The sequence below is a fragment of the Gopherus flavomarginatus genome, chromosome 10 (assembly GCF_025201925.1).
Source record: "Gopherus flavomarginatus isolate rGopFla2 chromosome 10, rGopFla2.mat.asm, whole genome shotgun sequence".
NCBI classification, from domain to species: domain Eukaryota; kingdom Metazoa; phylum Chordata; order Testudines; family Testudinidae; genus Gopherus; species Gopherus flavomarginatus.
The window spans coordinates 6,327,886-6,341,854 of NC_066626.1; the positions used below are offsets into that span (position 1 = coordinate 6,327,886).

The following is a 13,969-nucleotide window of genomic DNA, read 5'->3' on the forward strand; positions in this document are numbered from 1 at the left end:
CATCATCTCCTCCCCCCTCCCCTTCACTTCCCCCTCCCGCCCCCTGATCCTGCCCCTTTTCTCTCTCCTCCTCTTCCCGCCCCGATCCTCCCCCTTCCCTTTTTCCCCCTCCCGCCCCGATCCTCCCGCTAATTCTCCCTGCTCCCCATTCCCTTCCCCCTCCCGCCCCTGAACCCTCCCCCTTGCCCGCCCTATCCCGCCCGATGCTCCATGCTCACCCCCGTTCCGTCCGCGCTGTGAAGGGCCAGGTGCCTCGCAGGGACTACAATTCCCAGGAAGCAGCGCGCAGGGACAGGGGAGGGGGCGTGGCAGCAGAGGAGCGCGGTGACGCAAGGGGCGGGGGCGTGGCCTGCGTGAGCGTGCCGCGGAGAAGGACGCGGTAGCTGTAGCGGGGCGCGCGGGGTGCCCGGTCCCTCCCCCGCCCCCCTCGGCTGCTCGCGGCACCGGGCACCGCAGCGCGGCCGGGCCGAGCCGGGCAGCCGTTGGGGCTCCGGAGCCGCCGGTGTCCGCCCCGCCGTGGGGCTGGGCCCCCCGCGATGAAGTGACAGCGGGCGGCCCCCTGTGCCCGCGGGGAGGGGGTGGCGCTGCCGGCGCGGACCCGAGCCGAGCGGCCGCGCCATGAGCTACCAGCAGCAGCTGGCCAACTCGGTAGCCATCCGCGCCGAGATCCAGCGCTTCGAGTCCGTGCACCCCAACATCTACTCCGTCTACGAGCTGCTGGAGCGGGTGGACGAGCCGGCGCTGCAGGGCCAGCTCCGCGAGCATGTCATCGCCATCGAGGGTAAGGGGGCCGAGCCGAGCCGTGCCGAGCCGAGCCGTGCCGTGCGTGGGGGGTGGGAGCTGGGATGGGACTGCGCCAGGGCCTTGCCTGCAATGCCCGCAGGGGTGGATGCTGCTGTGCATGGTGGGGGTTGCTCTGGGGTCCTGCCTGCTGTGCTTGTGTGTGGACGCTGCCCTGCTTGGGGAGCTGCACCGGCGTCCCTGCCTGCGGTGCCCGGGCTGGTGGATGCTGCCCTGCAGGCTGGCTGTATTGGTGAGCGGGCTGCTTTGAGGCGCAAGAGCGGGGCTGGTTGGATCTGTCCCGTGCGGTGGATGCTGTTACCCAGGGCAGGGCTGGGTGGTTCTTTACCGCTCTCTTCTCCGCATGGGATAGTGGGTTTGTTTCTGAGCAGAGGAGCAGCATAGATCTCCCACCTAGCTAAAGCTGAATTGTGCTGAGGCTTGGGACGGCGGAGCAGAGCACTGTGGAGTCAAGTTTCTAGGTGCTTGCAGATTACTGCCAGGATAGGGAGAAGAGCGATCTTGTTAGGCTAAGGGATGAGTCTTTCCTGCATTCGAGGGACTTGGTGCAAGGAATTCTTTGGCATTCTGTTCTGTTTGTGTAGTAAACTCTTATGCTATAAATTCTGATTTGGATATATTAAAGGGCAAGCAAGATCTGCTGCTGGTTTATAAGACAACAGAATGTACAGTGTAAGGACATAGGTGTGGAGTCTTCATAGTAGAGAGAACCATTTTTATTTCATAGATGTGTATATACATAAATTTAAAGGACATGTCTGAGTAGGACATGGATGTGCATGATTAAAAGTCCATTTCTGAAAACTCAGCTAAGAAACTTTTTCCTTAGATATGGTGATGCAGCTGTATGGGGATGCATTGGAGAAAAAACTGTATATGAAATAAGGAAGCTACTGTATCAAGGTCAAAAGTTGATGACCTGAATCAAATTTAGGGCAGTAATTACAGACTTTAGCAATAACTTTGAGTATTCTCTTTACTGTAGGGGACCTACTGAGTTATGACCTGTAGCTTTAACATATATGGTGGTCCTACCATTAATCTGAAGCAGAAATCAAGTTAGTAGAATAACATTTGGAATTGACATCTAGCTAAAATCATTCAGCTTGGGTATCTGATTGTCTTTTTAAAGCATCCGTAATGAAAACCTTATAGGAATAGATGCTGTTGAGGCACAGTCATTTGAAAGACTCGATTACCCATCTGAGTGTTATGAAATACAATTTGGGTGGAGGCATACATATAATGTTACATAGTGAGTTAGCATTTGAATAGCATGATAGAGTTGACTAGCAAAACACAGAATGACAACAATGACCAATTTGATAAGAGACATAATTTGATCCAGTGATGCATGGGGGAGGGGGGAAGGGTTCAAACAAACACATCATACTGCTGTGTTTGCTTTGTGATGCTTGTAACTTACCTGAAATCATAGCATATGGTTGCCATTCTGCTTGATCCTGTTTCTGATTCCTCTCCTCTACTTTTCCTAGAAGGTAATGGAAACTTATTAACATATGTTGTTGAAAGAATGTAACACGAGCAACCACTTTTTTTGTTAGTACTATAATTTTTTCTCCTTCAGGGAGAGAAAATGCCCTGCTTTGGAATGTTTTCATTGGTAGGTAACATGAGTTATGAAGGTTATGCCTCATCTTCTGTAGATAAGATGCTCTGAATGTCCTGCCACAAACAAGTGCATATTCATCCTTCTAACAAGGTTTTAGATTAGAAGAGGCTTTCTATAATGCATCAATTTTTCCACTAATCTGTTGATCCATCTAGAGGGAATGTGAAATCAAACTGTGTGTATAGCTATCCGCATAGCATATGATTTATGTATGTATTGTGGTTTATCCCATGTTATCTATATCTGGCTCACTTCATATGAAAATCATTGAGATTTCTAATAAAACTAGGATGATGCATGGCAGTACTGATATTCTTCAAAAGCTGGGTCTAGGAGTTGATGAGTAAAAATTTCTCTCAGCATTTTGTAGCTGTGTAACTTGCATAGGACAGTGAGTCAGGAAACCAGTAAAACTGACTCATGAGAAACATGAATGAAAAAAAAGACCTTTTAAAATCATGCTTATGTTCTGGAGGCTTCCCTGGTAACTGAGAATCTTGTGTGGCATTCTATTTAATCAACCATTGGATTATAACATTTAAGCTAACAAGCTCACTCTTCATTCATGTTCACTTTGCTTTAAAAGATACAGACATCTTCAGGGATAATTGATCAGATCTGCAGTAATTTCCTACAGTGTGTAAGATTACTATCCTCTATATTAGCTCAGCTTCTTTTGGTTATATAAGAAACAAATATCTGCACTTCTGTCTGAGCTTCATTGAATGCAGTGATATTTATGAAATATTGGTATATTCTCCAAGGGACCTTCCCCAAGAGAGTTGTCTTTCAAATTAGTTGGCAAGTTTGACATATTTAAGTAAGTAACAAACAAAAAGTGGGAATATACTGTGTAACTTGCTGTGGTTTGTATACAACTCCATAGTTACTAGTAGTCATGTGAAATGTCGGGGAGGTAGTTACAGGAAAACTGATATATATGGCATGACAAATTTTGGTTAAAATGGAGTATAACTTATACCTTAGCAGATACAACCTCTGCAAATACTATGTTTGCTGGATTTCTGATGTAGTCAGATTAGAACAGATTTCAAATCTAATAATTGAGTGAGACTTATTTTAATGAATTAAAAAATACATCATTCTGAGAAATCCCTAAATAAAAAATGTCGTTCATCTAACAAATCCCTTCAAAATTAAGTACTGTAAATCTTTAATTTCAAAAGCTATTGTGACATTATTATTTTAACTTTAATACCTTTTAAAAATGATACAGTGGGTTATGTCAGTGCAGCTGCTGGAACAAAAACTGTTGAAATACCTTGAAACTCAGCCAGCGACAACCATCGACCCCATGTTACTTATGATTTTTTTGGTGTGATTTCTTTGCATTGATTTAGCCCTTGAGTTGTATTTAGTCCTATAGAAGTAAATGTATTTGGCAATCACCGAATGTGCCATCTCACTAAACCTATATTATAGTAAATTGCTTACCTTACATGATTCTCAAAGGTAGTGTTAAAGCGTTACAAAAAATCTTGCTAATATTTGTGAACTTGTGCATATCTTTGCCTGAGTTATGACAATCCATAATGTCAGTTTCACTTTAGGTTCTTAGAGTTGCAATATTTGTGTTCAGTCGCTGCTTGGAAATGTTTTGTTTAAAAACTGTTTAATTAAAACTTGGACATTTTGTTGTTTTTGTATTTAATATATGTTGGCACAAGTCTGTGCCTCTGGCTTCAAGTTCAAACACCACCTAACTAACTGAAGTATAAAATGAGTTCTAATTTTCATTTGTTACACTTGAGATTTAATTAACCTATCAATATTTCTTAAATGTTACAAAACCCCAAAGCAGTAACTGAAGAAAGTAATGTGGCGTATTCTTTGTGTACAGTGACTTAAAATAGGGTTGTTTTAAGTAATTTATCAAATATATCCTGAGATGCCCAAAATATTTGAGATTCAATGTCTGAGTGTTACAGCAGGCATGTTGATGCCATTAAGTGAAAGATAATTAATGAAATTGGATCAGTTTTCATGTTCTTTTCTCCTCTGCTTTTATCAGTTCCAACTCGCATTTAATTATGAAAGCTTAACCATTGAATGGTGTATCTAGCATCAGTAATATTTTAGTAATTCTTGGCAGTATTATAGGACATCATTTAGTGATCTATGGTCTGTAATTAAACCATCATTACCTACTACACCAAACTTTGTTGTGGTACTTCTGGTTGCTGCACACAACATAACTGACAGCTTGAGTTACTTGGTCTAGGTTTTGTGTCTTATAATAAATCATTTCTGATTCTTCATCCACAGACACACTTTTTGCCATAATACAGCTCCTACAACCGTCAACACTGTTTCCTCAACATATCCTTCTGCAAACACAACTTTTCCAAATTTCCCCCGCCAATGCTATATATAGCACAACTATTAATTGTGAATATTTGTAGTAGTCTGTGTTGGGTGGGGCTAATCTGGTAAAACACTGCTTCCGGTGGTGATCAGAATAGATTCCCCTGTATTGGAGAGAGTCAGGAACCAAGTGTGTGCAGGGGGTGGGTTAAACCTGCTTTTGCTCAAACACTAAAGGACTGGGGCTGAAAGATTAGCTTTAATTGACATCTGGAAAGGACATAAACTGTTTTTTCCCCCCTTCATTTGCTTCTTTAGGATGTATAGAAAGCCTAAAGGGTTTATTTTTTGGGGGGCAGAGGGGAGGTGATGGGGTAAGGTAAGGGTATTTTTCTTGAAAATTTTTGGATATGTTAATTGGATAGCCTTCAGATTTGGGACACAGAGCAGGACCTTCACCAGAGTGTTCAGTGTGAATCTCTCTCCCTTTAATTGGAAGGGTGCAATAGCTAAAAGATTCAAAGATGTAATGTCTCCAGAATGATGGTTACTGAATTAAGTAACCAACTAAATTCTAGCAATTGTCTTAAAAATAATTGTCCTCTGTATTGCTCATATGACTAGAGAAATAACATCTGTGTTTGAGAGTAGCTAAGACCTGAATTTCTAATTTAGGGGAGAAGGCAGGTAAGTTTTTTTTTCTTTTTTTTCCCCAAAGGGCAGCTGCAAAGAGTCTTTTTTTTTTTTTTTTTTTTTTAATATATAAAATAGGTTGAAGCCCAATTTTAGTTTTCTTTTGCCAGGTCATCTTTAAACCTCCCATCCTACTAGTTGTGGGTCAGTGCACCTGAAAGGTGGCATCTGAAGCAACCTTTGGAGTGGGGAGGGGTGGATTGGGGGGAGGAAGGAATTTGGCTCTTAAAGCTGGTGAGCTCATCTCCACATGGCTGCTTTTTAGCTCTGTTGTCCTTGATTTGAGAGCCCACTAATATTCCCACAACAGGAATAGTTCTAGTATATCAACACCAGGTGTGATGTGAGAATAATACAAAAATAGGGACTAAATGGTAGAGAAGGGAAAACAGAATTGAGTTCTTGGAGTTGGAATTGCATTATTTTCCTGTGGTTACTAATTCAAAAACTAACATTATTGCATTCATAGCTGCAAAGACACAAAGTAAACACTTGCCTACTCATAAAATAAACTTTACTTGGTATACCATAATGAGGTAGTAGCCTGTCCCAGATAGCGTAGTTATTGCTGTTCTTCCTGCTAAACTTCTAATCTGTCATGTGCCCCCTCATTCCCTATGAAAATGTGGTCATGGGTAAGTGATGATTAACACAATAGTGCATTAGCAATTTCTGTGCTTCCTTTTCACCTCTCCATCTAGTCAATCCTAATGTGCAATATTTTTAGTTTTTAGAAAACCTGACTTTGATGTGCTAATAAAAAATTCAATTTGAATGGTAGCTCATTTTTCAAGATCAGAACTGGCATATGTAAGCTGCTATACTTAATGTGTGCCTCCTTATAGGCCTACAAAGACCTTATTACATCATCTTCTCTTTTTTTTTTGTTTGACTTTCCCTAAACACACACACTTAAGCAAAAAGGGTAATAGTATTTTAAGCTTTCTATGAGGTTGGACTTAGTTTATTAAGAGATCACTTTCCGTTCAGGGTGTCCTCCCATAATAGATAGGTTTCACTGCAACAGAGAATCTGTTGACCAGAGGCTGACTACAGGAAAAAGAATTGTACACGTGCTGGACTTAGGCCTGGTCTACCGTGGTGGGTGGGATTGATCTAAGTTATGCAACTTCAGCCATGTGAATAAAGTAGCTGAAGTCGACATACTTTGATTGACTTACCATTGTGTCTTCATTACGGTGAGTTGATTGCTGCTGCTCCCCTGTCGACTCTGCCTGCACCTCTCGCCAATCTGGAGTACAGGAGTCGATGGGAGAGCGCTCGGGGGTCGATTTATCTCGTCTAGGCTAGTGTGATGGGGATCCTATAACTTGGTGAAAATACATGAAATCAAACTGGAAAAGAGCAAACATTGCTTGCAAGAAGGGCAGTTGTCTTAGTAAGTAAGACTATAACTTTGTATTAACTGTTTAATTGCTTAGTACTCGCCCTGTTAAAGTTACTGGTCTTGTGTAAGATTTATTTTTGACTAGTCTTTAGATACCCTATTCTTCAGTGCAGTGGCTCTCAACCTTTCAGGCGTCCGATTTGTCTTGCTTACAAAATCAGACCTAAAAAGACAAAAGTCACAGCACACTATTACTGAAAAGTTGCTTGTTTTTTTTCATATTTATCCTACTATAAAATGAATTGGAATACAAATATTGTCCTTTCATATAGAGCAGCATAAACAAGCTGTCTGTATGAAATTGTAGTTTGTACTGACTTTGCTAGTGTTTTTTATGTAGCCTGTTGCAAACCTAGGTAAATCTCTAGATGAGTTGATGTAGTCACTGGAAGGCCTCCGTGTACCCCAGGGATACATGTACCTCTAGTTGAGAACCATTGCTTTAGTGCAGCAGTTTTCAACCTGTGATTTGCAAACTATGTCTAAGATTTCCAAAGGGGTCCACACCTCCATTTGAAATTTTTTAGGGGCCTGCAAGTGAAAACAGGTTGAAAAAACACTGCTTTAGTGCAAGACCTTGCTGTGAGTCAGCAACATCATTAGAAAGCTGTCTGATATTATCTTTACCTCCTGAGGTTTCTTTGCTGACAAGTATTATGAAAATTTTTTTGCCTCAGGTATTGAAACCTTGAAATCAAATGGCAGAGGTCATTGAACCAAAGTTCATGGAAGGGGAAGACTTTAACCTGTTTCCCAGGTATATGGAATAACTTGCCCAAATGTGGCTCTTCAAATTGGATATTGAATGTGCTACTAAAATTGCTTGAGATATGTGTGGTTGCAAATACAGGTTCTGGGCTGACTTCTTTAACTAGTGGAGAAACACTCATGTGCATGCAAGTGTACTTCATGTTTAAGAATCCTATTTAAATGAATTGTAGCTTGCCTGCAGTGCTACTCATGCTCCACACTCTATTTTTGGGCTGGATTGCTGTCATTACTTGAGCTGCTGCTGCTTCCCTTACCATACTGAATAATTTAAACACTTCTGTAGCCATGGAACTTTGTACTGAAATACTGTCAAATCTTGAGCTGGGGCTGGGTTGTTGTTTAAATAAAATGTCTAAAGATCATCTGCTGTATATGTTTATAAAGTGCTGTTAAACTATGTCACAATGTGAATAAGTGTTAAAGGAAGCAGTGCAGGTGAGTGCCAATTGATGTAATGTAGTGCAAAGGTTCTAGCCACATGAGATGGGCGTGGACATTGCACATGTTTATCATTGAAATAATGAGCATGCAATGCAGATCAACCCAAACAAGTGACAGTAAAATCTTGATACCACATTGCCTAATATCCTGCCATGTTTTTGAGACACTGATAGATTTTTCTGAGGGTAAAAAAATTCAGGGCAATGTTTCATTTGCATGTGTATCTTTATGCCTTAGTTACTATGTCTCAAGTTGAGTAGTGCTTTGAGCTGGTTTAAAAAAAACCCAAACCCCAGAAATCTAATAAATATAAAACAAAAGATTTTTAAGACTTAGTGTAAGGACTCTAAAGTCTGACAGCTTGGGACTGTCACAGGTCTGGACATGTGTATCTATTTGGAAAGCTGGCAATCTCCCCTTTCCAAAAGCAAAGCACCTGTTTCTAGCTGCAAGAGAATGAATTTTAAAGATATTTCCAGTGACAAAAAAGCTGTTCCTAGCTCAGAGCTAAGTCTTGTCATAGTGGGCGTAATTTTTTGAGCAGTGCTGAGGGAGCCCTGATTCTGGCAAGACAATAAACATTTTTGAGAAGGGGAGGTTGAGGACTAAATGAACTTCAAATCTTAGAGTAAGTCCTGGGGAGCTGGGTTAGTAAGAGGGGGATTCAAGTGAAGCAGTCAAAGGTGTAGGATAAGTCTTAACACATGAATCTTTTTCACAGATCTGATTTGTATGTAGTTCCTGTGTGTGTATGTAAAAAGACACTATGAGATTAATGGTGATTTGAAATAGAGATAGTGGTCTAAATGTATGCATTTGTATACTATCAAGTGGTTAGAGCAAATCTGTATTAAAGCCATTTGTATATTGCCACTATGTGGGAACAGATTTGTGGTCTTGTATCCACAGTCTGTTTTGTCAAACTTAAAAGTAACACTTCCTTGTTTTGGTGGTATGATAGCATTAGTTCCTGATTGCACATTTGTTCAGCCCTCTCTATGCACATTTAGTTCTTCTAGCTTCAGTCGCATAGAAATAGTTCATAATGCCCTGTATCAAAAAAGAAAAGGCATTCCTGCCAAATTAAGACTACAGTAGGTTTAAAAATCATGACAATACTAAAAATTAAATAGTCTCAATTGCTTGGTTTCGTTCTTATTTGATGGATGATACATTCTGCTAAGAGTTGAATTATATAGTAATATGGTCTTAATTGTTTGGGATATGTCTTTCTAAAGGTAGAATTTTGTTTGCTTTATTCTTCCGCTAACAAAAAATTACTGTAGAAATTTGTAGCTGCTTTTCCTCCTGCTTCTAAGAGGACATTAAATTGATACCATTGTCATAATATCAGATGCTTAGTGAGGGAGTGGGTAGCTGATTAAAAATACAATGCTGTGAACCAGTGATAATAGTCTGTTCTCAAGCCAGAAATGGACATTTTACTATTAACTGCTGATAATGACCTCTGTTTTCTTAAAGCAAAGAAATAAAATAAGAGATGCTCTTGCAATGAATTATTCTGATATCTTCAGTCAATCGTGTTATGAGGATTTAGTGGATTTTTCAAGAGAGTGTGCAGGCTTCCCCTGCCTTTTTGTTTGGGAGCATTAGTGTATGTCTGTATGGAATGATAACAGAGCATAAATTAGAAGTTCACACTGCAATGTGTATAAAACCATTGTTTTAATTTCTTTTTAAATTAACAAATAAGTCTTATACACTCAGTAATCAGTGTACATGCAGTAAAGAAAATCGGGCTCAAGCTTTAAAATCAGATTTGGACAGATCTTCTGCACTTAAAGTGAAAACACACATACTGTAACAAGCAGCTCTGTTTTTTAATACATTGAGATCAAAGCTATCTCTACACTGCCTCACAATTGAGACTGGGGGTGTGAATAGTGTGCACCAAAGCAGAGTGTACCTTTTGAAGAGGATGGCAGTAATGAGAACTAGGAACCTTTTAGCTCAAGCCCACAGGATCCATATGCTGGCAGGGGTTACAGTGCAGCGCTTTAGTGTACTCTGCTATTCACAGCTCTGTAGTTTCAACTGTGGGGCAGTGTCATAGCTGACTGTTAATTTTGGGTGCTCAATCTGAGCCATGCTAAAGGGCTTGACTTTTTTTCTTTTCAGGTAGTGGGTGTCCCCCAGGAGTCTGTACTAGGCCCAGTCCTTTTCAACATATTCATCAATGATCTGGAAAAAGGGGTCACAGTGAGGTTGCAAAGTTTGCAGATATAAAACTACTCAAGATAGTTAAGACCCAGGCAGACTGCAAAGAGCTACAAAAGGATCTCTCAGAACTGGGTGACTGGGCAACAGAATGACAGATGAAATTCACTGTTGATAAATGCAAAGTAATGCACATTGGAAAACATAATCCCAACTATATATACAAAATGATCTAGATTAGCTGTTATCACTCAAGAAAGATCTTGGTGTCATTGTGGATAGGTCTCAGACATCCCCTCAATGTGCGGTGGTGGTCAAAAAAGCAAACAGAATGTTGGGAATCATTGAGAAAGGGATAGATAAGACAGAAAATATCCTATTGCTTCTCTATATAAATCTATGGTACGCCCACATCTTGAATACTGCATGCAGATGTAGTCACCTCGTCTCAAAAAGATATATTGGACTTGGAAAAGGTTCAGAAAAGGGCAACAAAAATGATTAGGGGTATGGAACGGCTGACGTATGAGGAGAGATTAATAAAACTGGGACTTTTCAGCTTGGAAGAGAGATGACTGTGGGGGATATAATAGAGGTCTATACAACCATGACTGGCTTGGAGGAAGTAAATAAGGAAGTGTTATTTACTCCTTCTCACAACACACAAACAATGGGCCACCAAATGAAATTAATAGGCAGCAGGTTTAAAACAAACAAAAGGAAGGCTTTTTTTTTTTCACACAATGCATAGTCAACCTGTGGAACTCCTTGCCAGAGGATGTTGTGAAGGCCAGGACTATAACAGGGCTCAAAAAAGAACTAGATAAATTCATGGACGATAGATCCATCAATGGCTATTAGCCTCTGTTGACCGGAAGCTGGGAATGGATGACAGGGGATGGATCACTTGATTATCTGTTCTGTTCATTCTCTCTGGGGCACCTGGCATTGACCACTGTTGGAACACAGGATACTGGGCTAGATGGACCTTTGATTTGACCCAGTATGGCCGTTCTTATGTTCTTAAAATCAGGCACCTTTGTTGAGCACTTAGAATCACTCTTCACTTCCAAAATTACTTTCTCAATGGTTATTTTTATCTTAATCATCTTTTTTTTTTTTTTTTTAGGTAGTAAAGGATTAAAAACTGTTCTCATGTCCACTTCTCCTTTTTTAAAAAAAGGATTTGATTCTTTTCACCGCTTGGAAATGGTCATAATACTTAAGGCTATTTAATATTTGAAAATCCTTTGTAATTTGTCTTTGACATCCTTGTAAAATGAGTATTAGCTACAGTTACTGGATGAAGGAACATAACCACTAGAGTTCCCTGAGGTTATAGGCACAAGTAAGAGTTCCTGGTCCCTTGCTCAGGTTTCACCTCTCTCTCAATTGACAGCTGTCTTGTCTTTGTGATACAACATTTTGCCTGATGTGAAGTCCCATAGGCAGAATTCTTAGTGGATAAAAGTTTAAACTCACGATGCTGAAATTGCTACCAAGGGATGACGGGTTCTTGCCAGCAGTTAGTCTGAGTTATAACAAACCATGATGAAGCAATCTAAAAATAATGTTTTCAGTGTTTGAGTTCTTGGTACTTTAAATCTTTTTATGCTTGGGTATCTGCTGGTCAGGATATTTCACCAAGTAGAGATGCTTAAGGCTCTTTTCCTGTTCCTTCTTTGAATTCAGGCTCAATGCTGGAGTGCTGCAACACTTCACTCTGATGTCTGATCTCCCTGCCAGTTTACTTGGCCTTAATCTGAGAGCTACTCTAGGGTCACTGCTTTTCACAACAGAGTTGGAAAATGTACATATTTCACCTCTCAAACTGCTGGGAACTAACTATGCATTTTTAGTCATTGAAACCTGTGGACATTTTTCTAAAAGCAGCCTGAAGATGCTGGTTACTAAATCTGCCTTCCTGCTGACTCTGTCAAATGGTGTCGTTTCATTGAGAGGAGCCGTTTCCACTCTGGTCTGTCTTCTGCTAGTGAATTTACAGTAAAAAAAAATACCTTCAGGTAGGGAAGACATCCTGGAATTACCCTTATATCATCTAGGTATTTCCTTCACGTTGTAGTTTATTTTACGGAAACAGGGCTTAGAAAAGAGTATTGCATGAAGAAACCACACCACTTTTCCTTTTCATGCTCCATATAACTCAAGAATATGACATTCTCTTCTCATCAGTACTGGTTATCAGTGTTATTTAAGACAAAATGTTGTTTTCTTAATTTGATATATTGCCTTTCCTTTAACATTAAACTGATATCCATATAGCCTATATGGAGAAAGTATTTACATCGGTTTAACTTCATCAGCAGTAGATCATCCAGGTTTTCAACAGTACATTTAATCATGATACCTCATTCATCCTGACCTTCACAGACACAATTTTAACAAAATATGAAGCTTCTAGATGTGTGAAACCTGGAAGCTACTTTAATTCCTAGTTAAAATGTCAAACCTCTGTTTCATGTGAGTGATTTGCTCAGCTGATGTTGGCCTGCTCCAAATATCAGACCTTCTCCGAATTTTTATAAGTAGTTTACATTAGGGATAGTTTCACTTACCTAAAGATCCACTTCTCTGTCCTTAGTTCTTAAGCGCAGGTTTTGTCTACACTGTTAAAAATAAAATCCCCATGGCAGCAAGTCTCAGAGTCTGGGTCAACTGACTTGTACTTGTACTACAGGGCTAAAAATAGTAGTGTAGATGTTCCTACCCAGCCTGAATGGGAACAACATAGATGGAAGCTTTGGGACTCTCTGCTGCTATGTTTGTGATGTTGATGTACCCTCAGATTTCTGTCACTGGACTTCTTTACTTTCATGTTTGTTTGCTCATAGCTGGTGGACAAGACTTCTCGGAAAACTGCAGCTCCAGGCTGCTGGTTCAAGTCCTTACCTTAACCTTCTAATCATGCAGTGGATGACTCACTACTTCTTGATTAGCTGTGAATTGATATAAACCTATTGGGAGTTCTGTGCATTATAGAACCCTTATAGCTGTCCTTGAAAAGATGGAAATCTGGTTAACCAAAAAAAAATCTATTTTTTACCTTTTTACTTTAAGCTCAGATACTAGAAGGTGAAATTGGCTTTAAAGTCATTCTACAAAAGACCAGAGTGGATAAAGTCTATTAACATCAGTTGTATTTCAGGAGATATTAAAATGTTTGAGGGCTTCCAATATTTGTTTGTAACAGATCAAATCAATGTATCAAGCACAAAAATAATCCAATAAAATGACTCCTGGAAGCATTAAAGTGTATTTTGCAGGGTATTCTTACTCTTGAACTCAGAAGCCTACAGCTCTGTCCAATGAGAATTGCAGTGCAATCTCTTAAATGGCAGTTACTTTAACAGGCACTTAAAGAAATTTTCTGCTTGGCTAATGCAGCTTTCTTGCTTCCCTGGGTTGAAAACAAGCAACGGATTAAATTCACCAAAAACCTTTAATTTTTTTTTTCATTTTTCTTGAGATAACTTGTTGCCTAGTCTTTTTCATTCACTAGAAACTACTGCTTGCTACTTCCCACAAGTAATGGCCAGACCACTGGATAAGCAGATAGGAGAGTAATAGGTGACTTGTCTCTCTTTCTTAAATGGATGATATCCACTGTTCCAGCAGAACCTCATTATATTTTTTAAAAAATTATATGATCTCTACAAGTTAATAGAATTCTAGCTTTATCATCTATAATACTGGTATTG

The 13,969-nt window shown here is 40.1% G+C and overlaps 1 protein-coding gene across 1 annotated transcript in view; it reads left to right on the forward strand.

Annotated features, from left to right (window-relative positions):
• The first annotated feature begins 398 nt into the window (after positions 1-398).
• AGAP1 (ArfGAP with GTPase domain, ankyrin repeat and PH domain 1) overlaps positions 399-13,969 on the forward strand; it is a 672,695-nt gene continuing 659,124 nt past the window's right edge. The window contains exon 1 of the mRNA XM_050915972.1: positions 399-781. Coding sequence (XP_050771929.1) covers positions 619-781 — 163 coding nt within the window. The 5' untranslated portion in view covers positions 399-618. The remainder of the gene's footprint in view (positions 782-13,969) is intronic.